Source organism: Drosophila santomea, chromosome 2R (genome assembly GCF_016746245.2).
Source record: "Drosophila santomea strain STO CAGO 1482 chromosome 2R, Prin_Dsan_1.1, whole genome shotgun sequence".
In the NCBI taxonomy this organism is placed as follows: Eukaryota; Metazoa; Arthropoda; class Insecta; order Diptera; family Drosophilidae; genus Drosophila; species Drosophila santomea.
Genome location: NC_053017.2, coordinates 13,328,616 through 13,356,330, shown reverse-complemented (window position 1 = coordinate 13,356,330; position 27,715 = coordinate 13,328,616). Strand labels below are relative to the sequence as shown.

General features: G+C 41.3%; 3 protein-coding genes across 26 annotated transcripts; all 3 read left to right on the top strand.

The window, feature by feature from the left end:
* Positions 1-3,087, top strand: LOC120444486 (meiotic recombination protein W68). Of its 2 annotated transcripts, XM_039624191.1 has the most exons (4): positions 1-138; positions 1,156-1,609; positions 1,668-2,305; positions 2,986-3,087. In XM_039624191.1, exons 2-3 carry the CDS (start codon positions 1,243-1,245, stop codon positions 2,294-2,296), a joined length of 996 nt encoding a protein of 331 aa, XP_039480125.1. In that variant the 5' UTR covers positions 1-138; positions 1,156-1,242; the 3' UTR covers positions 2,297-2,305; positions 2,986-3,087. The 2 variants fall into 2 exon arrangements, with proteins under 2 accessions (XP_039480125.1, XP_039480126.1); XM_039624192.2 differs by lacking the exons at positions 1-138; positions 2,986-3,087 and adding an exon at positions 767-1,025.
* LOC120444485 (MAP/microtubule affinity-regulating kinase 3-like) lies at positions 3,076-27,370 on the top strand. 23 transcript variants are annotated; one of them, XM_039624184.2, is made up of 17 exons: positions 5,726-5,850; positions 7,527-8,919; positions 13,908-14,123; positions 14,187-14,407; positions 14,507-14,788; positions 14,850-15,034; positions 16,143-16,255; positions 16,322-16,499; positions 16,822-16,936; positions 16,995-17,122; positions 17,188-17,350; positions 17,877-17,990; positions 21,093-21,181; positions 22,206-22,329; positions 26,523-26,672; positions 26,737-26,855; positions 26,917-27,370. In XM_039624184.2, the coding sequence occupies exons 2-17, from the start codon at positions 7,867-7,869 to the stop codon at positions 26,973-26,975; spliced, it is 3,309 nt and encodes a 1,102-aa protein (XP_039480118.1). In that variant the 5' UTR covers positions 5,726-5,850; positions 7,527-7,866; the 3' UTR covers positions 26,976-27,370. The 23 variants fall into 23 exon arrangements, 22 of the variants coding, with proteins under 22 accessions (XP_039480123.1, XP_039480121.1, XP_039480122.1 ...); XM_039624183.2 differs by having other exon boundaries at positions 14,850-15,043; XM_039624166.2 differs by lacking the exons at positions 5,726-5,850; positions 7,527-8,919 and adding exons at positions 10,635-10,950; positions 12,076-13,666 and having other exon boundaries at positions 14,850-15,043.
* LOC120444864 (RNA-binding protein Raly-like) lies at positions 27,225-27,683 on the top strand. Its single transcript, XM_039624830.1, has one exon. It carries the CDS (start codon positions 27,225-27,227, stop codon positions 27,681-27,683), a length of 459 nt encoding a protein of 152 aa, XP_039480764.1.
* Positions 27,684-27,715: the final 32 nt, after the last annotated feature.

Genomic DNA, 27,715 nt, shown 5'->3' with positions numbered 1-27,715 from the left:
TAATAATATGCGTTACATCGATGGCAACACCAACAACGATAGTAGAGACCAGCAGCTAGCGACTCCTCTCTGAGCGAGAGAGCGAATAGCTTTTCAGCTTTAGCTTTTCTTGGGCCGATCGGAAATTGTATTTGATTGGTAAGTACAAGAAGTGGCAGCACCATAACCAGCAAATCAATATTTGGGCTGCCATTCCGTTTCGTTTCGTTCCGTTCGTTAGTTTTCCTAGCCCATTCGTTGGCGCTCTCTCTTTTCCCCCACACTCTCTCTTTCTCTCTCCAGAAAGAGAGCGAAAAGACCCCCGCCCGCCCCCACTTGGTGTATGTGTGCGTGCTTTGTAATAACGAGTACACTTTTCTGCACATACGAAAAAGAAGAAAAAAAGAATAATAAAATAAGAAGAAAAAATGAAAGACCGAATAAAGAAATTCACATAAACTTATGGCACTCTCCATCTCCCTCGCGCTTTCTTCGGCTGCCACTAGTGTGCGTGCTTAAATTTTTAAAAAACAGTTGTTTTCACCGAAAGGGAATTTTCATTTCGATGGTATATTTTTAGCCAGCAAGCTCCTTTCGGAAATTATTTATAACCCCCCTCGAAATGTTTCCACGCAACGATTTACGCGATAAACTTTTACAAAAGCAGATACAAGTATGTGCAAAGCCCACTTGATTTTCGTATGCTATGTAAGTCCACGAATTGCTTACGTATTTATGAAATATTACTGTGCGTAGGTCGGTGGGCGTGTATCAGCGTTTCAGCCCACAGTTTTCACTCATTTTCCTGCGGGGTTTCCGCTTGTGACAAATGCATTCAAAGAACCAAATAGAAAACCCTGGGGGCGTGGCACCCCTGTACAATTATATTAGACCAAAATGTGCTTACACTCAAAATTCTAGAGAATGTTACAAACCATTGAACTCATTCGCATTAACATTAAAATTCATGCGAACTCAGTGCTAAAGGAAATTGGGAGCAAGGATACATAAAGTTGGGGAAATTCCAAAATGTAACTGTTTAAAATGTAAGTGTTAGTAAACAAGATCTTGTTAAGATGTAGCTTATAATGTATCACAATTTGTTATTACCACACGTAAAATTAGATTTATTGTCAATTTCTTTTGATTTGGATATTAAACAGCCTCATTTTATAGATGATTAATTGCGAAAGTACAAAATCAAGAAGCCGTACAGATTTGTTGTTAAGAATCCGTGCCTAATATAAGTATATTGCTAGAACAATGGGTGAATTTGCGGAGAGTATAGAAAGAATTGCCCTCGAGCTGCTGAGCAACTTGGTCCAAGGCAATGCCACTCTACGTGTTCCCCGAAATTCAGCCGGAAACATGATCACGGAATATCGACGGGTCAGCTATAATAATCACGGAAGTCGCCATAGCTTTTGTTTGCTGATTTACATGCTCTCCCGGGTGCACCGATTGCAAGTTCACGGAGGAAGCTTCACCGTCCGTGGACTATACTATGACAATCCTCTGCTCATCCGGTCGCAGTCCAGGATTGCCGAAGCCAGGCTGGATGTCTGTCGTATGCTGAACACATCCCCGCTAAGCTTGGGCATACTGGCCGCCTCCAAGGGCCTGGTGGCAGGTGAGTTAATCTGGAAACCCAAATCGAAGGCTGCCTGCTCATCCGGTTACTCTTGCAGGCGACCTAAGGCTGCTAATGACCAACGGAGATGTTCTGGACAGTAGCTTGTATGGTGGACCTATGACATTGCCCACGGATCCCGAGAAGATAGATCGAATCGAAACGCAGGCGGAATTTGTACTGATCGTTGAAAAGGAGTCGGTGTTTGAGAGTCTCTTATCTAGAAATGTTTTTGGCACTTTTAAACGCCGCTTCATCCTGATAACTGGAAAAGGATACCCCGATTGCTGTACGCGAAGGATTGTCAATCGACTCACCGTGGAGAACCAATTGGCGGCCTACATTCTCGTGGATGCCGATCCCTTTGGCGTCGAGATAATGCTTGTCTATCGCCATGGCTCGCAGTCGATGAGTTTTTCCATCCAAGGACTAACCACACCTGCGCTGCGTTGGATTGGGCTACACCCCTCGGAGATTCCCGCACTCGGCACTGGAGCGGTTGCCCTGGTTGCCGGCGACAACAAGAAAATCAATGACCTCCTCGCCCGCAACGATTTGGAGCCGGGAGTGCGGCAGGAACTGCGCATGCTGCAGGACGTTCAGTTAAAGGCCGAAATCGAGAGTGTCGTCGACTTCCTGACCGACGACTATATACCGAATAAAATCAATCGGAACTTGTTTTTGTAGTGCTCAGTGGTAAACCCCATACGCCAAATATGAATACTTTCGAATTATTTAAATGTTTAAAAGGTGTCTTAAAGATGCTTTTACTCAGTTTGTACCAAACCAATCTATGCTTAAATACCATAAGACTCCTAAAATAGTATTATAACTATCAGTTCGCGTAATCGATTTTCCATTAATATTTGAGTTAATTAAAATAGTAATTAAACAATTAAATTCCTTGTTGTTTGGGATTCCGATTTTGTTTTTGATGTTATTAAGTTTTAAGTATAGTTTTAATGCAGCTTCATTTAAAGTTTTGGTATAACTAATATAACTAAATAATATTAAATTACCTTAAGATCGCTGCCCTTGAAAAAGATAAATTGAATAGCTGGATAATTAACGGAGAATAGCAACTTACACTCGTAATGTCTGAGTAATCTGCTTCTAGTGGTTCGTATTGAGTGGTCAACTTGATTTTCTGCATTACTTTGTGTGGACAAAACTAGTAGACTCAAGCAGACAAAGGAGATTATTTTTTTTTATTGTGCCTTTAAAGTGTTATGGCTTGAGGTCGGTAATCGGAGCTGGTAATTGGCTACGTTTTTGATAATGGCAAGTGAATGGCACTCCATATTATAAGTGCCGAAATATACAAATGGTCTGCTTTGTTTAGCTCCATACTAATTGAGTGCATTTATTTCTTGCAGATGTGAAGGAGTACCACGGATGATAGAAACCCATTGGGCATTTGACTACTTTTAAGCACCAAAACCTGAAAGACTCCCGAAAATACTCGAATCTCACGTGCAGAATCTCTAATCCTATTGGACTGTTTGGAAATATGTCGACAGCAATGCGCACCACACTGCAGCCAGTTCCTGAAGCCCTGCCAGCGGATGGCGTGTCCAATGGCACAGCATCCAATGTTGCAGCACCGGCGGCGCCAGTATTAAGCGCCACAAACGCTGTGCCACCACTGGTCGCCGTCTCCAGCACAACCGCCACCTACGCCACCAACTCGATCAGCACATCCTCGCATTCGGTCAAGGATCAGCAGCAGCAGCATGATTCGGCCAATGCAAACATTGTGTCACTGCCACCAACGACAACGCCAGTCGCCAACACCAACACAATGATGCCCATTGTAACGTCCTCGAATTCGGCCACCAGCAATAGCACTGCGGCCACGCCCACGCCGGCCTCGGGGGCGGCAGCGACAGGTGGAGTGGGATCAGTGTCTCAGGGTCCGGCGCCCGTTTCGGCGTCAGCGGCCAACACCAATCACTCGCACCAGCACAGCCACCAGCACCACCATCATGTGGCCAACAACATGACCACCGACGGTGCCCGCTTGTCCAGCAACAACTCGGCGGCAGTGGCCGGCACAGCGATTAACCACCACCATCACCACACCCCCGGCAGCGGAGTGGCGCCCACCGTCAACAAGAACGTGCTCAGCACCCACTCGGCTCATCCCTCCGCGATCAAGCAACGAACCTCGTCCGCAAAGGTGAGTCCTTTTTTGGGTTTCCTCAGTATCCGTACCTATCATCCGTCCCCAAGTCCCTAAGTTTGTCTCTTTTGGGGGGCTTATTCACCAACCCATCTTTTGTTTGCTCCTGCAATGCGTTCTGTGGCTTGGGTCATCACTATTTGTGTGGTCCATTGATAGGGAATCAAGGAAAGGTAGTCTGGCTAAGGTGAAGTGAAGTATCTTAAAGTTTAAACCAACTTGTAGAATGCAAAATACCATACAGCTAAATTTTAATCTTTTACAAAGATGTAATGTACTTTAAGATCTAAACTTCGCCTTACAGGAGTCTTCCGTTTGTGTCAAATGTGCCGTACCACAAATAATTCTGTGTTTTGTCAGGTGGGGGAAAGTATATAAATACATATTAAAAATCATATCATATATCAGAGCTAGAAATCTGCGACGGGACACGTTTAGTTTTATGAATTTGATCTACTATAACTGATGTCTCATACTATGAGTAATCCAAAACTCGTATACATCTCATTGTTTTTCTTATATCATCATCATTGTGAGCACAGTGTTAAATTAAATGAATATCGCTTGTATCATAGCTTTTGTTATGTTACAGTATCAAGTCGACAAGTTCAGTGAACTCTTATAAAACGACAAATGGGTTGGTATCTTAGACTATTCCATATCTGGGACCTGTTCAATGATTTTGATAAATACCATATAGCTTTAACTTTATTTACTCTTTTACGAGAAATTTGGGTGGTACTGTTATACATTACCGTATCTTTTGGGTACTTGCTAATTGGTAGCACCAACGGTTTAAAGTATATACAAAATGAGTGTACTTTGCTTCATTCGAAAAACGAAAAGTCTGAGTCAATACAGCTGACTACGTCCATTCAGAAGTGCAATTATAGTATTTTAAACAATTCTCGATAATCACATCACGTCAGTCAGTCTCTATATATCCTCTCTATTTCTCTGTCTTTATTTTTGTTGTCCAAGCCAAATCCGTGGGATCCGTACTTCTCTTCGCACAATCATATAACTGTTTTGATTTTAAATAATTCTCTGCCTTGGTTTGTGTGTTTGGATCCGACATACACTTGAATAGTTTACGTGGTGTAGGTAAATAAGCTTAACTAGTTGCCTTTGTGGACGTTAGGTGTGGACTCGTGAGTGACTAACTTATAACGATCTCAACTAACAGCACTGCTATCCTCTTAAAAGACATTTCTGGTCTGTTTCAGTTCCAAGAGGTTTTGAAATCGCAGTGTGTGTTTTCAAATTATTTTGTTTTTATATTGTTCTTTTCACATAATAAAAGAAATATAATTCAAATTTGTTAACGAAATTTTGGATAAAAATGTTTTATATGAAGAAAAGATTCATTTTTTAAAAATGTTATATTTTTAAAGATTCACTGAATTTCCTTAAGAAGCTACCTAGTGGAATCTCTGCTTTGCTATCTTGGAACTTCCAATGGAAGTCTTTCAAATTATGCTGAGTTGATGTTTATGTGGACTTTAAGCTCGGCTTGCCACAGGTTTCCAAACTCATCTGGGGATCCCTTTGCCAAAGCTCTTCCGAGTTCTCTCTCCTTCTCTTCAAAGTTTCTCAATGTTTGGCGAGAAATATGTGTGGTTTCTACCAGTTTTTTGAGTAAGTGTATGTGTGTGTGGGTATGAATCACCTGCACTTACCTGCAGATTGCACACGATTTTTATTGGGTGTGTCGTTGTTGTCTTGGAGTAGCTACAGCAACATCAGCAGCAACAACAATAACAAAGACAACAACAACGACCTTCCCAGACGCAGAACTTTGGCAAAAATGCCAAGCTCGCTCGCTCGCTCGCCACATCCACAGAATTACAATCCACATCGGCGGCAGCCACAATGGCAAAAGTAGCCAGCATACAGCAGCGATGGTCGAAAGCTTGTTTTAGTATTAAGTTCCACTTCATTCGTGTGGTCACCGTCGTCGCGCTGTTTTCTGTTGTCATTATCCGTCGCTCTCCACCGATATCGTTGCTATATCGCCTAGCCTGTATCGTTATCGCCCCGCGATGAGTTGACTTCCCTGGTATATATTTGTTGTTATTTTTGTTACTTTCAATTTATAATTCGCCGTTTGCCATTGTGACCAGTTATTATCGCACAAGCACAAGGGCGTTACGTCAAAACAATACAGAACGCGAAAAAAAAGAAAAAACAACAGAAGTAAGGCGAAAAGATTGCAAAAAAGCTAAGCGCAGTTCGCATAGTTGTGATCCTAATCGGAATCCGAATATGAATACAAATCGCTGGCGTTACAACATCCGCGATAAAGAACAACGTCACTGGCTAATCCGATCAGCTAAGCTCACTTAGAATGAAATCAAGGGCATGAGTACGCAGCTTAAAATAAACCAAATTGACGTAGGAAAAGTCACAGTCGCTCTCACACTCTCTAACAGACTAAGTACACACGCACGTGTGTTTATAAATAAATTCGGTTAAATAGTGTTTAATTTATAAATTTCCAGCTTGGACTCTCGCTGAGTGTTAGTACTCATCTACATATATCTGTGTGTATGTGTGCGTGTGTGTTGCAGTTCCAGTGAAATGTATCCAGCTTTTTTTGAGCCAACCACTTCAACTCGCAGATACATTGAGAAATGAGCCAATTGCGGGTGATAAGTTAATTTAATTATAAAGTACGAGTATGACAAGAAATACAACAAAAAAATAAATGAAAGAAAAACAGTTGTAGTGCAAGCGAAAAGAACGAAAGCGGAATGAAAAGGAAAAAACGAACAAATTCCTACCCAAAACACACACGCGCAAAAGCAACAGTCGCTGTGTGCTAGTGTGTGTGTAAGTAACGCTTAAACGAGGTAACTAGCAGAAGAACAGCAACAACAACTGGACAGACTGAAAGAGAGAGAGAGCGAGATGGAATCACAGAAATAGCAACAGCAATGTGTGGGGCTTCATCGTTGTCTCTTTAACGCTTATTTTGTTGTTGTTGTTGTAGTGGTTTTTGCTGGTCTTCTACTATCTGTGTATCTGCGTATCTGTATCGGGCGTGCCAAGGCTTACGATCCACAATCCGCACAGCGACAGACACGCACACACACTCAGCCATACAAAAGCAAACCCAGCTGGAATGGCTGTGGAACTTATCGCGAGTGTCTTGTGTCCACAAAAAACAGAAACACTCACACGGAGAGAGATGTGTAAAGTGCGATAACTGATAAGAGACATGTGTTGTTATCTAAAACCACCACCCTTCACTTTAAAGAATCCCCCCAGCCCCCTCACGCGACATGTAATCAACAAGTTTACAAATATCCCCGAAGAAAGCAAAGATAACCTATTCTTCATGCACAGAGATTTAGCAGCACTTTAATCCCAATTTGAACTGTTCAAATTGGTTATAAAACCAGAACTAGACAACTGACATTTAGAACAGAACTTTATTTTTTCATATAAATATAAACTTGTTAATGACAAACTTAGATATATATTAAAGTCAAAGATACTTTAAAATTTGACAAGTAAATTTAGTTGTGCAACCCAGAGTTCTCCATACCTAATTTAACTGGTTAAGCGGCTTGCTAAATGGGACTATCAATTCTTATGATATTGTTTTTACTCTTTGCATTGCGAATCCAAATTATTTTTGCCGAGTAAAATTGTGTTTGCAATTTAGTGACCGAGAGACTGTGACTTTTACTGCGATTGCTTCTCCAATGTTCCCTCATTGTGCTCTAATAGAATTTAACAAGATGGTCTTTTCGAAATAAAAGCGACAAAGCTGTGCCTGAATTGTGATTGCTGTGCCACAAAATACACAAAACGAACAAAATTTATTCATACTTTTATGCACACAAATACGCGCGCATTCAGGGCTCTCAATGTTTACACACGAAATTCGCTGTGATTATTGCCAACGCGAAGAACGAGGGAATATGTGTCTCAGTTTCGTTGCAACTGGGCCAATAATCCGTATACCGTGAACACCGAGTCGCGTCGAGAACAAAGCAAAAAACCACCGCAACCCAGCCACGAACCAACCAAGTGAACCGCCCACCGCAAAGCCACCAAAGCACCCACCATGGGCCAGACTTCCAGTCACCGGCAGATGCACCACAGTAGCAATAACAACAACAAGGAGGAACCACCGCAGCCGGCTTCACAGTTTGGAAATCGTCGAACCTCTACCCGCAAATCGACTTCGTCTTCGAAACATTACCCCACATTGGTGCAACCATTGCGTAAGGATGAGCTCTCCCTCCTGCGAGATTCACTCCTGCGCAATGGAAGCATCATGCGCAAGAACCCGGAACGTCGTCCGGTGACGATCAGTGAACTGAAACCAGTTAATCCCGGCCAGGGGACTTCTGGTAGCGTCCTGCCCATTACTGCAGAGGATGGAGCCGGTGGCAGCAGCAGCAGCACCACCCAACTGATGGCCTTTCAACTGCCCGTGGATCGCAGTGCCAAGACTGACGACCTGGCTGCCGAATCCTCGGCTGCAGCAGCAGCAGTTGTGGCGCCCAAGGAGGGGCGCAACGAGTTCTATATTGTGGGAGATGGCTATCATCGGACGGATCACTGCTACTACCGCAGTCCCAACGGCGATTTCCACAAACTGCCATCCGACTCCTTTCACAAGATGTCCGAGGGCTGTTTTGTGCGAATGGCCGATGGAGTCTTCCGTCGCCTGGAGGCACCCACCAAGGCTCAAATATCCCGAAGATCCAGCAAGGCAGAGGAAATAGGCGATGCCACAAGCCAGGGAAATGGCAGTGCCGCCACCAATGTAAAGAGCCAACTGATGAGGTTTCTTAAGCGCTCCAAAAGCCACACGCCCGCCACCATTGCCAAGCTGCAGCGGGAAAAGGAGGAGGCCCGGGCGGAACGAAAGCAGCGGCTATCGAACGCTCTGCGGCAGAAGAATCTGGCGGCCACGAATGCAGCCTCAGCTGCGGCGGGGAACTCATCCTATGCAAGCGGTGGTGGGGGTGGCACCGTGAGCAGTCGGAACAATAAGATCGTGGTGACAATGATCGAGAACGGCGGCTTGCCCATTGTGGCCACCAGCAAGGCAGAAAGGCCCAAGGCCAAGGAGTCAGCATCATCCAGTGACAAGGCTCGCCACTCTAGGGTATGTAACATTGGATATGGAGAGGGAATACTCCATTCCGGTATACTCCTAATATGTTTTATTATCGATATTATCGATGGCTGCTTACATTTTATCGAAAACCATCGATGGTAGCCCTAAACTTTTGCATCACTTATATAATGACAGTATGATGGAGTTCTTATTCTGGGAGCTGGGATTGAATATTATGTTACTTATAATATTGGCGATTAGGCAGGGTATTAGGCATAGGCATAAGACCACTTGACCTTGCTACTTGATTTAAAGAGATTCGGGAGATGTATGATTTACTTCCTCTAAAGAAAGCCATTTAGTTAGTCGGTCTTTCACACTCACACATTAATTTATAAACATTGCAAATTTATCGTTGTTGTGCTGCCACCTTCATTCAATCTAATCGTAATCGCTGTTTCGTTTTTGTCTGTATTTGTCACGGTTTTGGTTTTGTTTTCCGCAATCGAACGAATTACGATTTCTATTATTTTGATTATGGATTTTGTTTAATTTCAGATTTTTGTTACCCCCCCACATTGAATTCCTATAATCCATATGGAAACTAATATATATATTTTCAGTCTAATCACACAAAGGCTACATTAAACCCCGGTGCAAATAAGTTTGAAGATTAGGGAATTACAGGGATTACAGGTTCCCTGTTTCAAAACACCTAGTAAATTCCTAAAAGCGTTAGTACTGCTGGGGACAACTTCATAATAGTTGACCTCATTAGTTTTCCCTGCAGTTAGCGAACATGCGAAACTTGGAATTTTATCTCTAATGCTTTTGAATGGACCTGGAAAGGCTTGACTGAAATCTCGCTGTCTTGTTTTAATGTAGATTAAGCTGCAAGTTATTCAATTAGCTTAATTAATACGGACACTTTATAGCGGCTCGGCTACTAGATACCTCGTAGAAATAAATTGAAACCCAACTTGACGAGTTGAAATTAACAGAATTATGAAATATTCATATGACACACAACAGTTTCTCTCTTTTCATTATTATTAATTTTTGAGTATACCTTATGCGTTTGGTTTCTGTTGTTTCACTTGTGTTACCAATTCCATTGTATGGGTTAACAAATGACTTACAATCATTTGACGACAAGCTATTGTGTACATTATAGTTCTTTTGAGATTGCATTTTAAGTGCCGAACTTTATGTATTCCTCAGTTATTGTTTCTGGTTATTTGTATAGAGAGATGGGGGAAGATAGGAAAGTTGATTAGTGAAATCTTCGCGACGACTGTAGTCTTCCGACTACTTTTCGATAGATAAGTGTAGATGTGATAAGGTCATCATGTCCTTTTGGATTTTTTACTGAGCGCTCTTACATAATGCAATCCTAATCAACTGATTAACTTAGTAGGTAGCAGTTGAACGTATTAGATGATTGATTGATTTTGATAGAAGAGCAAAGTCCAATCAAAAGTTACTATAATCGTTGTGAATCAGGGAAGAAGCGCTTTGCGTAACTTAGTGGAACTTGTATATTGCGCACATGCGCAGAACACTAAACTCTGGCAGCAAACACGGCTAACAGTTCCCAGCGTTACGCTCAGTGGAACTCGCACACTCGCACACCTTTCGAGCTCCAAACGGGGCTTCTCTTTGTGGGAGAACAATTACACAGATACAGATACGAATAGAGATACTGACTGTGTTGGTGGTAGTGGTGCTCCACCAGTGGAGAGGGCTACCCACTGATCGTGTGCTTGTGCTGGTGTGTTGGTGTATTAAGGCCGACGCCGCTGCCGAAGTCGACGTCGCTGCTCCAAGCGATTCCGTGCTTTTGGAATACTCCGCGCTCTCGCTCTCCGGCACTCCAGTTCCAGTTGCTGAGTGGCCAAGTGGCTCTTTGGCTGCTGAGCCCTGTTTAGCTTTGTTATTCGGTGTCTTCTGCGTTTTGCTGTGTTTTTTGTTGTTGTAAATCGTATAGTTGTAGTCGTAGTCAATCGGCGACGTTTACGTCAGAGTTACAAAGGAGGAGCTATAATTTAGTACCAATACCCAAACCCCCACGTAAAACGAGTGCGAAAAATTGCGAAAGCCGCGTGCCTCTGCGATAAGATAAGCGTGTATGGCTAAGAACTCCTCCGGCCAACAAAACGAACCTTTTAATAATCGGGATTTGCGCGAAATGTGATTTTTTATTGTCCATACCTGAAGTGAAAAAAAAAAGAAAATACTCACACACTATCAAACGACCGATGTATATAACCTAACTGTGTTTTTCAGCAGTGAAAAAGTCGGCTCAATTGTCTAAAAGTAGTTCATTTGCTTCAATGTGTTGGTGCGGCCGTTTATGTTTGTGTGAATGTGTGTGTGCATTGGAGCTTTTCGCTTTGCTCACTGAAGCAGCGACGAAAAAATGGAATAAAACCAGCCAGCAACTAACGACTCGTACCAACGAATTGTTCAGATACTTGTAGATCTCCACATCGTAACTATTTAGACAGTAATTAAAAGCAACAAAGGAAAATAGCGAAAAGGCAAATGAATCATGAAACTGAAAAGAGAGCGTGGGATAGGAGGGTGGGGGTGGAGACAGGAAAAGCGTGACACACACACGAGAGAGAGCGAGGGCATCTCAGCTGAGCTTGTGCAACAGCAGTAGAAGTAGGAGAGAGCAAATAAGCGAGAAAGAGACCGAAAACAAACACACGCACAAGAGCTCACCTCCACCACAGGTGTGTAGGTGCCAGTTCACTTTTCTCTCTCGCGCACTCTCTCTTGCTATGTTGGTGTGTGTTTAGGTATATTGCCCTCCCTTTCACATCCCCACATCGCCTGCCGTGTGTTTATTTCAGTGTCACCGGGGAGACAGATTAGCTCTTGTCCGCCTGTTGTCGTAAATATCTCGCACACACACTCCCCGTCCGCCCATCTGTACATACATATGTACATATGTACGTAGAAATGGAAGTTGCTGGCTGTGTGTTTAATTCATTTTCGAGGTTTTAATGCGCAACAACTGCGACTTGTTGTGTGTTGGTTAGGCGACAGAAAAGAAACAAAAACAAACAAAACTAACGTTAAGAATTTAGAAAGCCCAATGCAAACGGACGCACACACATTCGGTTACCCCTGTCGGTGTGAGCTGCATTGTACTTCCGAAGCCTCAAACCCAAGTTAATAATTTTTCCAAACTCACAGTGTAAGAACAATAAACACGCCAAGCGCCAGTTGAAAAAGAAATAAAATAAAAGAAAAAGTAGCGATCTCTCCGAGCAACAAGTACTTGTGCACCAACACACTCAAGGGAAGCAGTGCCACGACAAAAAAGCCAAAGAGAGAACAAACGCAGAGAAACCGAAACCAACAGCAAGACGGAGGAGCTATGGAGGCCACCACTACCACAACACCTGACTTGAATCGCGGCGATGCCACCAGGAAGAGTGTGAGGCTGTATGCCGCCCGCAAGGGGGCGGCACCTGCACCTCCCAAGCTCAGTGTGGCGCCATCTAGCAACCAGAACAGCAACCACAGCTGCAGCATCACCAGCAGCAGCAACAACAACAATAATAGCAGCAACAACTTGCCGGAAACGGAAAAAGTAATGGAACTGCGTCAAACACATCTTGCCAACCAGGATCTCGATGGAGCAATCGAAGACGACAGCATAGTGGAGCTGCGACGACGTGATGCCCAAGTCACTCCATTGCCCAGAATAGCCGTATCGGCCTTGCCCACCCTGCAGCCGCATCCCACGCCCAAAGAACGCCAAAAGCCGCCTATGCCACGCCTCCTGTCCACCGAAGACGATGCCGGTGTGTCCTTTGCCCTCGGCTCCATCGAGAAGCACATCCACAACGTGGAGGAGAGCTTCAAGCAACAGCAGCAAAACCAACAATCCCAATCATCGATGGACGTCATGAAACTGGAGATCAAGCGCAAGCAAAGCAAGCGATACGGTGAAACGGAAAACCTTTTGCGACCGGGCATAAGTGACATGTCCTCCGAGAATGACTTTCAGTATTTGGGCGGCAGGCGGGCAGGCGAACTGGATGACAGCAATGAGCTGATGCTATCGGAATTCCAGCGTGGCAGCGACGGTCGTAACTCGATCGGAGCGTATTCCAAGAACTCGGCAGCTGCCGCAAACGGAGCAAATGCTGTGAAGGCTAAACTGGCACGTACTGCCTCCGACACGAAGAATAATGATACGGTGCTGGCCATGAGGGCCACTCTAAAGCAGAAGCAGCAGTTGCAGGACGAGAAACAGCCTGCAGTATGGCGACCAGCTGGCACGGCACCCGTTCCGGCGGCCAGGAGCTCCTCCTCCACCATGTCCACCTCCGCCTCTGCCAGTCGTGGCGGTAGCAGCAGCAGTGTAGTGGATGGAGTGACTCCATCTAAGCTAACGGCCACCACAATTTCGGCGTCCAAGCGGCGTGAGGAGAATTTGCGACAATTTGAAGCTTTGTTGGCCCAGAAGTCTTCCCATCGTCATGGAGCCTCTTCTGGAGCATCTGGTGCCTCGGGAACTGGAAGTAATGCAGCCAGCTCGAAAAAACGTTCGGAGCGGCCAATTGTGGCGCCCATTCCGCCGTACAATTCCAGTCGAGCAGAGCCCGTGACCAGCTCGACCACAAGAGGTGTTGATCCGACGTCCCATTCGGGACATGAATCGAGATCCGGTAGAGGAACAGGCATAGCTCACCCGCCTGTAGGACACCATCCCACTAGCCGCGTACCCAGCGTGGTGGCAAATCGCAGCAATGTGTACAGCAACAATGCTGCGCAGGTAAACAGGGATATAAACCAAAATTTATTTTTAACATCATTCTTATCATATGGTTCAGAGGACGGGTTACCAATGTGGCTTAAAATCACATTCACTATTAATCGTTAGAAATGGATTAGTTAATGGGTTTTAAAGTCAGGATTATCGCAGAATTATTGGGTGCTATTTTTACTACCATCGATCCCTGGTATACAGCACAAAAAATAAACTTTACTTAACGCTTTCACCATTATTTTTACAGGGTTCGCCTAACATGCAAATGCGGAGTAGTGCTCCAATGCGATGGCGCGCTACTGAAGAACATATTGGCAAATACAAACTCATAAAGACGATCGGCAAAGGCAATTTCGCCAAGGTGAAACTAGCGAAACACCTGCCCACTGGCAAGGAGGTGGCCATCAAGATAATTGACAAGACCCAACTCAATCCTGGGTCACTACAGAAACTCTTTAGAGAGGTTTGTACTTTGCTAAAAATAATACCTGGACATAATTACTAATCGTACACCGTTCGCCCACAGGTTAGAATAATGAAGATGCTGGATCACCCCAACATAGTTAAATTGTTCCAAGTAATCGAAACCGAGAAGACGCTCTATCTGATCATGGAGTACGCATCCGGCGGAGAGGTCTTCGACTATCTGGTTCTCCACGGACGCATGAAGGAGAAGGAGGCGCGCGTCAAGTTTCGACAAATCGTCTCAGCAGTGCAATATTGTCATCAAAAAAGAATAATTCACAGGTAAGAGTAATGAATGCTAATTAATATAAGCCTAGGCCATACCAAAGGCACATTAATATGTTTGACACCTTATTAACCGGATTTATTTATTTATAACAGGGACTTAAAAGCTGAAAACCTTTTGCTGGACAGCGAACTGAACATCAAAATCGCTGACTTTGGCTTTTCGAACGAGTTCACGCCCGGCTCAAAGCTGGACACGTTCTGTGGTAGTCCGCCGTATGCGGCACCGGAACTGTTTCAGGGCAAGAAGTACGACGGACCCGAGGTCGATGTTTGGTCGCTGGGCGTCATCCTGTATACGTTAGTGAGCGGTTCCCTGCCCTTCGACGGCTCCACCTTGAGGGAGTTGCGTGAACGCGTGCTCAGAGGCAAATATAGGTAAGTTTTGCAAGATAAATTGAAAATGAATGGAACTTAACCAAATCGCTTATCCCTATAGAATTCCCTTCTATATGTCGACTGACTGCGAAAACTTGCTCCGCAAATTCTTAGTACTGAATCCCGCAAAGCGTGCTAGTCTGGAAACAATCATGGGCGACAAATGGATGAACATGGGGTTTGAGGAAGACGAACTCAAGCCCTATATTGAGCCCAAAGCCGATTTAGCCGATCCCAAGCGGATAGGTAAGACGGGTACTGTATACAAAATTCATTACTAATATTATTAACGAATTGTGTGTGGAATGGAGTTTTGCCTGCCAATTGCTCGTTGTGTTTTATTGCTATGTTATTAAGCGATCTTTTGTTTATGTAATGTAATACTACTAGTATCTTTGTAAACTTTTTCTTTATCAACTTGATTTAATTTTGTAGTTAAATGTTGCTTACGGAATTCTTTTTACTTGGGTTCTCCCAGTGTTGTGTTATCCTAATGTTTGTATTTTAAAATCAAATGCCTTCATGGTGTTTCGTTTGTAAATTCTCACATAGCTGCGGGGTCACAAACCGGTGCCAAGAATTCGCTCTCGATTCGGCGTAGTGCGTACACCTTGATGTTAATGGTCAACTTTCTGATCGACGAGCGGAAGGGTCCACCTAAAAATGTATGCAATCTGTGTAGTGGAAACGTTAACGCTCGACCCCCAGACTTCCGCATTAACCCCCAACTCTCTGTTCTCTTTCTCACTTTCTGTCCTTAACATCCAACATACAAACAGACCGTCAAGGAAGATATCAAACCAGCTCAAGAGAACGGATAATCTTGAAATTAAATCAATCTTGAACAGCCAGCCAAGGGAAAATCGAATTTTTGTTGAACAATCTTGTTATCTTTTATTGGTTTTTTCTTTTACTTGTTGCCAGTGTAAATATCTGTTGGTTTGTGCACAAATATATGAAAAAAACGAACAAATAAATGAGGTTCTCTGAGATAAATTCACAATTCTGTTTAAGTCGAGATTGCATCCGGTTTGGGTCCTGTCACGCCGATGATAATTGTATTATTTAATTTCGCTAACTGCATGGTCTAAATACATACATATATACCTGATTTCTTTGTATCCAATGTTCTTACTGCCAATTGTTCAGTTAAAGGCCAAAAGAACACACAATTCCGGCTACTCCAAATTGAACCATATCAGTTCGAGTATCGGCGATTTCTTAGCCAAATATATAATGTAACTGTAATGAATTTGCATGCGCTACCTAATCGTATTAAAATGTACATTGAATGTCTATAAAGCCCTTCCACTTACAACCAAATTGTTTGTCATTTCCGCATCGCGATGCTTAGAAGCTCTAGTCGCGATGGGCTACAATCGGTCGGAGATCGAGGCTTCGCTCTCCCAGGTGCGCTACGACGATGTTTTCGCCACATATTTGCTGCTGGGTCGCAAGAGTACAGACGTAAGTTGATGGCCCATTCATCCCGACCAGCAGAAGTGCTAAAAACACTATTTTTATCCCACGCAGCCGGAAAGTGACGGATCACGATCGGGCTCTTCGCTCTCACTGCGCAACATCTCGGGCAACGATGCCAATGCTGGTAGTGCGAGTGTCCAGAGCCCCACGCACAGAGGTGTCCACAGGAGCATATCGGCGTCCAGCACGAAGCCAAGTCGCCGAGCCTCGTCTGGTGCGGAAACTTTGCGTAAGTCCCACTCTGGGGCTAACGGTTCAACTTTTATTTATCAATAGTAAAAACTTTCTTGTTCGGACATTCAGGATTATTAAACCCATATTCGTATAGAGAAAATAGTATAACTGTCCCTTTTGAAGCTACTAATCCGATATGCTCTAGTTAATCGTCACTAAACTATTATAATTGATAAAATTTTTCTATTTCAAAATGTTTGCTTAGTCAGTAGGTATCTCTAAAAGCAGTTTTGTCCAAGAAAATTTTTACTAAGATTTAACTTTGTGTCAATATGGAGAAGTACATATTTTACCTGAACGATTACATGTTTTTTCAGGTGTTGGACCGACAAATGCGGCAGCAACAGTTGCGGCGGCCGCGGGAGCCGTTGGTGCGGTTAATCCAAGCAATAACTACAATGCTGCAGGATCAGCGGCGGATCGAGCATCAGTGTAAGTAACTTGAGAATAGGTGTGACATGAATATTAAGCTTAAATTTGCCCTCGGCAGTGGCAGCAACTTCAAGCGACAGAACACAATCGACTCGGCTACGATTAAGGAGAACACAGCGCGACTGGCCGCTCAGAATCAGAGACCCGCTTCGGCCACTCAAAAGATGCTCACCACGGTAGACACCAGTAAGTGTTAATCAGATGATCGATAGGATGAGACTAAGAGACTAATATTATTATTCAATCCACAGCACTGAACAGTCCCGCCAAGCCGAGAACGGCAACGAAGTACGATCCGACGAATGGCAATCGCACCGTCAGCGGCACAAGTGGCATCATTCCACGTCGCTCTACCACGCTTTATGAAAAGACTTCGTCGACGGAGAAAACCAACGTTATTCCTGCAGAGACAAAGTACGTGAGAGTTAAGCTAGTTCTGATTATAAATTCTAGTTTGAGTCATAAACTGCTGTACGAGTTACCCAGTTATTGTTTGCATCACAACATTCCCCACTTGGCAGGCTTATTTAGTTGTTCAGTCAGTCGTTAGCGATGGAGCCTGCCACAATTATATAAATATATATATTATTTGCCTTTGGTTCGCACGCAATACGATCTGATCAAATCGGATCGAAACCGGAGGTTAGATGGCATTTAGATAACGCAGCAGCTTATAATCCCATCAATACAAATACGTAGAGCAGATCGTTGGAAGATCGAACGACATATAATTGTATATATAGTCACGCACAGTTCAGTTCTCTTTAGTTGCCGTGCCTTTGGCACACTCAAAAATTACTTGTTTATCATTTACCCATCGTTTCATTTGGTTATCTTTAACAAAAACCGGAAGTCTTTCCAAACAATACCAAAACAAAGTCATATTTACGATTACGATTCTACCAATTTTCGGCCTAAACTTAAAACATGCAATTACCAGCAGTGGATCGGCAGCTCCCGCTGGAAAGGGTCATACCAAAAGCGCGTCTGTCTCGAGCCCTCGCCCCTCTACAGACGGATGCGTCTCGGTCTCAAATGACCCACTCGGAACGAGGTATACACTTGAGTAATTAACAAAAAAAAAACGCAACAACCAAACAAACCAAATTCTCTTAGTTTGATTAACTCATTATTTAAAATTCAACTGCTCTCGGTTTCTTCTTTATTCTTTTACAAAAATTGGCTGGCATTTTATTTGTTTGGGAGAATTATTGTGCATTTCGACAATCATTTCGCCGTTTCATCTTCATGAATCATCGACTCAGTATCATCCACAAATATCTTTGTAGATCCGTCAACGAAAAACAAGAACAATTAGACATCAATCATTTTTAAATATAATATGACCGTTGTTCCGTCTGAATCCCAATCTGCCTTTGATGTTTTGCAAAACTTTTGCAATTTCGTATTGAGTACAACGTATTTCCATGTAAAGAACTAGATAATAGGTGGTATAGCTAAAATGTCCCTGACTTGAACTGGTTTACCAAAATAACTTAGAATTGTAACAGCCCCATAAAATTATATTTACTTAAATAATAAATGGTAACAAAAAGTGTTCAACTTTCTAGAGGTATTTGTTCTGTGCGTGATATGTAAAACCATGGCTGTTGGTAACCATTATATAAATGGTTATGTCGCAGTTTTAGATTTTTCTAAAAGCTTTGATTAAATACATTATTTAATCTTAAGTGCGACCTCGAATGGAACCCAACGATGGTCGTTAGGCTAGTGACTAAGCATCTATTATTATCCGTATTTATAAGTATTTATTAGGTGTTCTGTTTGATTTGTTTATTGTTCACTCTACTCTTAGTTTATAGCGTTGGCCTATCCTAGTTTTGTTCTATTCGTTTTGTATTTATCTATTTATCCAGTGTATTTTTAACGACCTAACCAATTTGATCAATTGAATAATGTAAATTTCTTATCTTTTCATGTTTTTTACAATTTTGAACATTGTCTGTTTACAAACCAAATGTCTAATTTTGATAACTACTACACTACCACATATGTACATCCATTTTCTGTGGCGTTCTATATCCGCAACAACAAATAACACCACCAACACCTACGAATCTGAATCTGCAACAACCTCCTTCGTCCTCCTATCGACGCTCGCTCAATTATTGTACTACTCTACTATTACTACCTTTTCGATCGTACTCGTAATGCAAATTGAAAACCCGAACAAAACCAACAATAATCCAACAATTCAACAATTATTGCTAACCGAATCGACAACCAAACCAATCCGATTTGAATATGCATATGCAAATAATGATATGAATGTGGTTTGAACTGAATTCAATTTGGATTCGAACCGAACTAAACCAATCGAACAAATTCGGTGAGTGAAAATGCATCTTACGTTAAGAGATATTTATTGTGCCTCATTGAACTAAGGGTCGTGGGCGTGTGAAATACCCAATAATTGCATTATCGTTGCAATTATTGCTAGCATAATCGAAGTATTGTTGTATTTCCTAATCGACTTGATGTCTTTTGCTTATTTGTATTTTTCACGTAACTCTCGCGTAAGAAGTAACGTATGCGAACACGACCCTTCCCATAAAATGATATATTGCTTAAGTATATACAACTAGCGTACTGTTTGGTTATATTTTTCTGATTTTGTTGGTATACTTTTGTGATTCATTTAAACGAAATTCAATTGACGGCGATGCCAAGACATATTGCTCGACCTTTGCCCACTTGGTGTTCCAGTAAATTGATAGGAACTACTACCAGATGTACATCCTTATCAAGTGAATAGTTTTTTATTTCGTATTCGCATTGGGAAAGTCCAATCAGTCGCCTGAATTTTAGCGATCGAAATCCAAGTTTCTAAAATAAGAACTGATTATTTTGTTTGTTTCCTCATGCATGTCTGTCTCTGTCAGTGAAACTCTATTGACTCGGCTACCATCGCCAGTATAATTGAATTTTTTCCATTATTGTGTGTTTTTGTTTATTGTTAATGTTATTACCTACAATTACTTAACAACTCAGTTTCATATAGTCTGTTATTGTGCTGCTGTTGTAACTTTTGTACCTGGTCTTAATTACTATATGCTCTCCAATGTACGATCTTTATGTATCTAACCGTATAACTACTATATGCGTACTACTTCGAATAATAACTCCCACTTTTCTACGTTTGTCGCGTATCGTATTAGGACATAATGCCTTAGACGAGCTTACTAGTTTGTGCCAATAATTAAGAATCCAATTGATAAAATGCTCCATCTTAAGTACAAGAATATTTACAAAGTGGATTCTCGATAGTCAGTCGAACGCATGTTCCATCAAATAACGCTTTCATGTAGTTTGGAAAATCAAACCTTCTTGTTTGCCAAGCTTTCGAGTATAATCTACATTCTTGCATATATTCATGTCCATAAAACCAACGAAACAGTCGAAGTTTGTCGTATATGATGTAATATCTAAGAAACTTATTTTTAAGTGCTTGTCTTCTTAAGAAAATTTACATGATCTATTTTTATTTTTTTTCTTTTCATTTTGTTTATGTCTGCGACGTGATCGATAAAACAATATACAAAAACCATAAACCCTTGGTTAACATCATCAATTTGTCACATCAATCAAACGAACTGCTTGATTCGCGCTGCTCTGACCATCTACACCCGCCTGCCGCCATCCTACATGCAACCCAATACAAAATCCAATCCTTACTGATTCTAAAAACAATTACGAAATACGAACACGAACTCCACACGAAATAATTACCAATTGGCCAATGACGCAACATGGGTAACGCATCGAAACTCCATACGATTTGGTTCGATTTGATGATGATGACCCAACCGTTCGTCCATTACTCATTCCATTCACCAAAACCATTATCTTAAACGATCATAACACGGGACGAACGCTCGAACGGTTCTGTACAAACGATTACAAATTTCCAAATAAACACAATCAACAAATATTTAATGGAAAAACAAACAAACCAAACTAAACTAAACTAAACTAAAAAAAAAAACAACAATCTTATACTGATAAAACCATATTCGTTTCCCGAAATGCGATTCATTGGATTTGAATGTACTCCGACGAACTGATTCGATACGATACTGATTTGATTTCCATTCATACCTATGTGTGCATATGTATCGTAATTGTACATATATAGTCTGTTCGATCGACTTAGAATGGCATCGGCTGTTAAATCAAGCAGACACTTTCCAAGGAATGTTCCATCACGTTCAACCTTTCACTCTGGTGAGTTTTCTGTTCACTTATTTTTATTAGTTTTAAAGATAATAATTTAATTTTATCCCCACCTTCTTCTACTAAAACATAAAAAATTGAATAAATAAGGCCGAACTAGGCTAAAACTCATTAGTAGATGTTAAACGCGATGTCGAGTGATCTTTTTGATATTATTATTTTTGAAACTGAACCCGTTTTCATGCTGCATCCAATAGAACAAACCAACAATGTATCCCGCACTGCACCTCTTCTCCATACCAATTGCATATCAACCGCGCCTCTATTATTATTTAGCGTTATCAAGCGATTAATTACTATATACCCAACTCGATCGATCCATTTAACTGAATGTTTCTCTATGTTTTTTATACATCGCATCGCTTATGATTTCCGCGATCCAATGCCGCACCCCTCTGCACGTTTGTCTAAGTGGATTCGTAAATCTAGTTCGTTTGCCTTTTATGCATCGAATCAACCAAATCCCATCCAAAACCGCCCGCCCACCTGTAAATATTTTATATATTTGTGTGTTTGGAAATACGGATGGAAAACTATTCATAGCGACCAAAATTAATCAACGATTGAGAAGTGACATTTGTCACTCTATATTCAGCTATCGCGCGTTCACTAAAAATAAAGTTAACTCAAAAATGTTGCATATGGGACAAAGTGCAATGTGATTACTAGCACATGTTATCTATTAAAGTCAATAGTATGGGAGAATTTAAAGAATATATTTTAACAGATAGTATTAGCTAACATTATGAATACAATTGGAAGATACGTTTTGATGTCGTATAACATCTTTAGATTTTCCCAATGAGTAAGTAGCATTTGATGGTTAGTAATATCTATTCACATTGCACTTTGAGCCTAGCAGTGGAGCCGTATGTACGTACTACTCGGAATTATTTTAGTAATACCCTAGACTAAAAACCAAATGGAATCAGCTAGAAACTAGTCTGTGTTTGTGTACACACTCTTGAGTGCGTAAGCGATCCGAATCTAACTATGGAATCATTGCAATCCCTAGGTCAAACCAGAGCACGAAACAACACAGCGCTGGAATACTCGGGCACCAGCGGTGCCTCCGGCGACTCCTCCCATCCGGGTCGCATGAGCTTCTTCTCCAAACTCTCCTCACGTTTTAGCAAACGGTAAGTAGTGCCTACAACATATCACAAAAGTGGCAAAATTCATTTCTTCAGTTAATGGAATATTACAAGAAAAGCAAATGCAAACTGCAATTCGATACATTTATTTTATTCGTTTGTTATACTTTCTTACATCAATTTGTTTAATTGTTTAATTAATTTCTGTTTTTATTTACTTCTCGTTTGTTTTGATTTGATTTTCTCTCGTTTATCATATTGTGTTTCATATTTATGTTTCATTTAATTGCATATCTGCCGCACATACATCCATGTGTGTTTATTATGCTCATGTTTGTATTTCGTACCGAGTCCATTCTGAGAGTCCGCCAATAAATCACTGAAACCAGCCAACCCGAAAGTAATCGCTACAAAACGCGTTGCAATGCCATGCCCATCGAGCACATAACTAAAAAATCTCGTTCAAAAACACCCGTTGGATATGCAGAATTTTCCAATTCAAAACAGACTATAGATGAAAGCAAAATTGAGCTTACCTCTGAGGAAGTACAGGCGGAGATCATAATATCAACAGCACTTAAGATTAAATGGTTTAGGTTTAGTTGGGAAAAATGTAGACCTATAAAGTATCGGTGAGTGTAGTTATCTGGGCATCATGACTGACAAGTAATTTCTGCCTTAAAAAGTTTTATTTTTGTGGACTGGCTAGCACTGTGTTGCCTCTAAAAAGGCTGTTTAATAACGTGCACTATAGTTTCAATGTTTTGGATATTCATGTCTGGCCCCTTCATCCTCTCACAAGAATCACGATATTAAACTACTAAGCTGCACCTTCTTAAACTAATAATTTTATTGAGAGACAGAGAGAGAAGCAGGTTCAATTCCCAGGATAAATAAAATCAGCAAATCCTAAAAGTTGCCCATATTAACCAACATAACTGCTATGCAACTGCGCAAGTTTTTCGACCGATTAGAATAGTTACTAATTAAAAATAGACAACCAGCACTTGCATTCGAATGCATGATGGATAAAAAGTGTTGTGGGCGTTAGTTGATAATTAGTTATATTTTATTTTAATGCGGAGAAGCTAGTTCATAATTATGAAACTTTTGATTACCCTCCACTAATGATATGCACATGTTTTGTATATGGAATTTCTTTTCTGTTTTTTTTTCTTCTGTTTTTGTTAACTTATTTCCATTTGTTGAACTGAAAGACTTTCAGCAGGAAAGTATGTACTCTCTATGTATATACATCAAACACCTAACACCACACATTTAACGTACACCCAGGACTTTTGCTTAAAAACGACCGCGAACTCGCATATGCACCACATCAGTCCGATGCACTCACTATGTCCCTAATTTGTTGTGGTGGTTCCATTGGGTTTGGTGGATCAGTGGATCAGTTGATCAGTGGATCGGTGGATCAGTTGATCGGTGGATCAGTGGATCGGTGAGGATGGGTGGGGTGCATATGTCGGTTCGGTCGATTAGTTTAGACGCTCGCAATGCATTGCTAAAACATCTTTATTCCTATCCATATTTAGTTAGCATACGTACCAACCATACTACTTACATATGTAATTTGTGAAATATACTCTGAATTGTGGCTCAGCCTTAGAAACAGTGAATGACTGGCTATTCGGTCGGGATGTAACATATAATACGATCGATTAATTACTATAAACGAAAAAAAAAAAAATACGGAACTCAAACCAACACACCGATTGCAATATCAATATTCGAATCCATAATAGGAATTCGCCTCTGATTAAGGCAAAACAAATACATAACTATACATACAAGCATATGTGACAACGTGCGAAAAAGTACATGTTATACGGAACTGAATCCAACTATATATAATCTGAAAATAATAATCTGATGACGTCTGTCGCTTCCTCTCTACGCTCTCAAAATCTCCGTCACACCTTTAGTTTGTTTTATACTCGATTGATTTTGATTGATTACAAAAAGCATATATAAATATTACGTAGTTTTTTCTAATCCTGTATATCCACGTTTGCTTTGTACAACTATGTACTTCCATTGTATCACCTCACGCTAGGAAGGCTCTTTTGTTCTTGTCTATTACTTTCATTTATTAAATACATGATTCAATTAATTACGATTATGCTCTTTGACAAATAGAAAGACAAAAAAATTGTGAAATGTACAAGGTGCGTGCCATGTGCTGCTGTACTTATCAGTTGAAGAACAATTGCGTTTACTTTTCTTTTTCTATGAACATGAAAAACATGAAAAATGAAACTTACCATTATTCCGTTTTATTCTTATCTGTCATCTTTGGTTTCATTTCTGGTATTTGTTTTACCCATTATTAATATTTTTTCCAGCCGTGAATAATTTGTTTAAAATTTTTTCTTTAATTTTAGGCCAAACCAGTAATTAACAAAACAAGCATTAACTACTTCTTGTTAATAGTTCTAAAACTGAAACTGAAACAAACGATTCCCCTAGAGTAAACGCGCGTGACGGAGAGGTTCAGATATGAACAGACAGACACAGATATGGTCGAATCACGAATCCAATCGGATCGCTCGGATCGGATCAGATCGGGAAACGATACTGTTCACGTAGCCGTTGCCGATGACGATGCCGATCCGAAATCGCTTTCGAATTCCATTTCGAGTTCAGAGTTCAGATCCGTTTCCGGTTTCGATTCGAACCCCCTTCAAATGAACCACGACAACGTTGAGTTCCGTTGCGTTAATTGAAATTTCACAAATACGCCTATGTTTTATTACAATTATTAACTAATTATACATATAAATTTATATAAATTAAAGATACATATACATATATTTAAAAGTAAAGCAACCACAAACAGAAATTACGAAACCCTTTGTTTTCATTGTTTTGTAAAACGATGCGAGGAGCGATCAGCAAAAGGCAATACAGAATAAATCAAGAATTATACAAATTAAAACCGAAACGAAACCGATACAAACATAAAAATCCACTAAGAAACCAAGATATATGATAAATGCAATGATCAGAGAGAATCCTGACTACACTTGCTGTCACTGTCACGATTATGGATTATATTAACTACTATATATTACACCTACGAGTACTACCTAAACTACATATATATTTATGTTAAATGCGTATCGCAATTATAGTTATACAAACCAATATCACTGAGGAAGTGAACGTGAGATATAACTGCAAGAAAGTAAATTAATGTAAGCCTAACTCAACTAAACCGATCTAAACTGAACTAAAGTGCGTGGTGTTTTCGCCTACATCATTATTTTATAGTAACCACAATAAAACACCAAAAGAAGTTGCTAATTTTGTAACGATGATCTTGAATTTTATTTAGCGATCTTTGTATTTATATGTATGTGTATGTATGTATGGATCTGTATTTGTATTTCGATATGAGCTTGAATTAAATTGTATCCGTGGATCATACAATCAATCAATATCAATATCAACCAACCAATCAACCAACCAACCAACCAACCAAGCAGCCAGCCAGCAAACTAACGATCTTGCAATTCATAATCACCCAGAAGCCAGATGTGCAGCGTATTTAGTAATTAAGCATACCACGTAGTCACTAAAAAACAATACAAAGCGATACATAAAAACCAATTTAACTTAAATTCAAGGAATAACAATGTATTACCACTAGTGCATGTGACCATTTTATTTGTACAGCTGATTATCTATAGATCGTGTTATCGTCGGGCGCCTTCAGTGGCTTGATCAGTAGTTATCTATACATATTAAGTTTCAAAGAAATAACGCATAATTAAAACAATTGATAATTTAATAAATCCATAATAAACGATGTGAAACATTTGCGAGCAAAAGTATATCCCCACATGCATTTCAATTTTATTTCATTTTCCATTAACACTTGCATTTGCTGTCCACGAGATTTTGGGTGTGGTTCAAACCACTGGAAGCTTGTTAACAAACAAAAAAAACAATTTTGGGGATTTTGTGAATATCTAACTTAAACTTTCCTACCAAAAAGCCAAATTAATATGCGAGTACCATTAACAAATTAAAAGTGTTATAAAATCGAATTGAATTATTTTTTTAAAAGTAAAAAGATATAATGAATAACTATGCAGCTTGTTAAAGTGAAAAATCATAACACAAATTTGAAATTCCAAGAGAGAATAACGTACAAATGCTACTTAAACGGCTGTTGACCGCGAGACTTTCGATTATAAATAAGTTATATATTTTTGCAGTCCCACAACCGCAGACGATTCGGCGAAGCCACGAGTTCTACGATTCACATGGTCAATGAAAACCACATCGCCCCTGATGCCCGAACAAATAATGCAAAAGATCAGGGAGGTGCTGGACCAGAATAACTGCGACTACGAGCAGCGGGAGACGTGAGTATTTAATAATATTAGTTAAGTATATAGCTATTTATTAATCATTTATCGTACATCATAGATTCGTCTTGTGGTGCGTGCATGGAGATCCCAATACTGACTCACTGGTGCAATGGGAAATAGAAGTGTGCAAGTTGCCACGACTCTCTCTGAATGGAGTGCGTTTCAAGCGAATCTCCGGTAAGATTTCTTTATAATATTGAGTAAAGCTGAAATAACTGAACTGTTAATTGATCTTCAGGCACCAGCATTGGCTTCAAGAACATTGCGTCTCGCATTGCTTTTGACCTCAAGCTGTGACTTAACCAAACGAACAACGAGGGGAATGTGGCCGCCACCGCCTCGCGGCCCCCTGATCCATCCGACACCTTGACCACCGCCAATTGTCGGAGGCCGAGCAACGACAGCACCTCCCGGTTGTCGGAGCTCTCTCTTCTATGTCGCTCACTAACCAGCCAGCAGGGCTCCCAGCGGCGTAAGAAGAGCAGGCTGTCCACTGGTGGCAGCGAGGATCAGAAGAAATCGAACTCGTTGCTTTCGGCGTTCCAAATGTACTCTCCCTTCAGTTCCAAGGAGAATCTGCAGTCCAGCGAGGAGGTTGAAGATCTAAACGTAATTGACACACAGCCAGGACACTCCGTGGATGTGCCACTCTTCGCTGACTTTAGCCCAATAAATCCGATTATGGAAGAGGATTCTGAGGGCGTTGAAGGCGGCAAAACCAGTGAAGCCAAAGGCATTAGTGGTGGCGGTGGGCAAAAGAGCAAAGGCGATGGCGGTGGCAGCGGCAGTGGCGGTAGTGGGGGCAATCGGTTAAAGAGGAACATCAAGCACACCGGGAGCCTGATTGTGCGTAAACTAACTGCCGGCAGGCACAATGATGCGGACAAGAAGGGTGCGATTAGGAAGAAGGATAAGGAGCAGCAGGAAGTGGCGGACGCGGATAAGGAGAAACCAGGCAGCAAGCCGGAGGGCAAGGTAGCCATGCTGCGCACCACAACCCTCTAATGGAATGGAACACGGGCGTGGCATGAGCAATA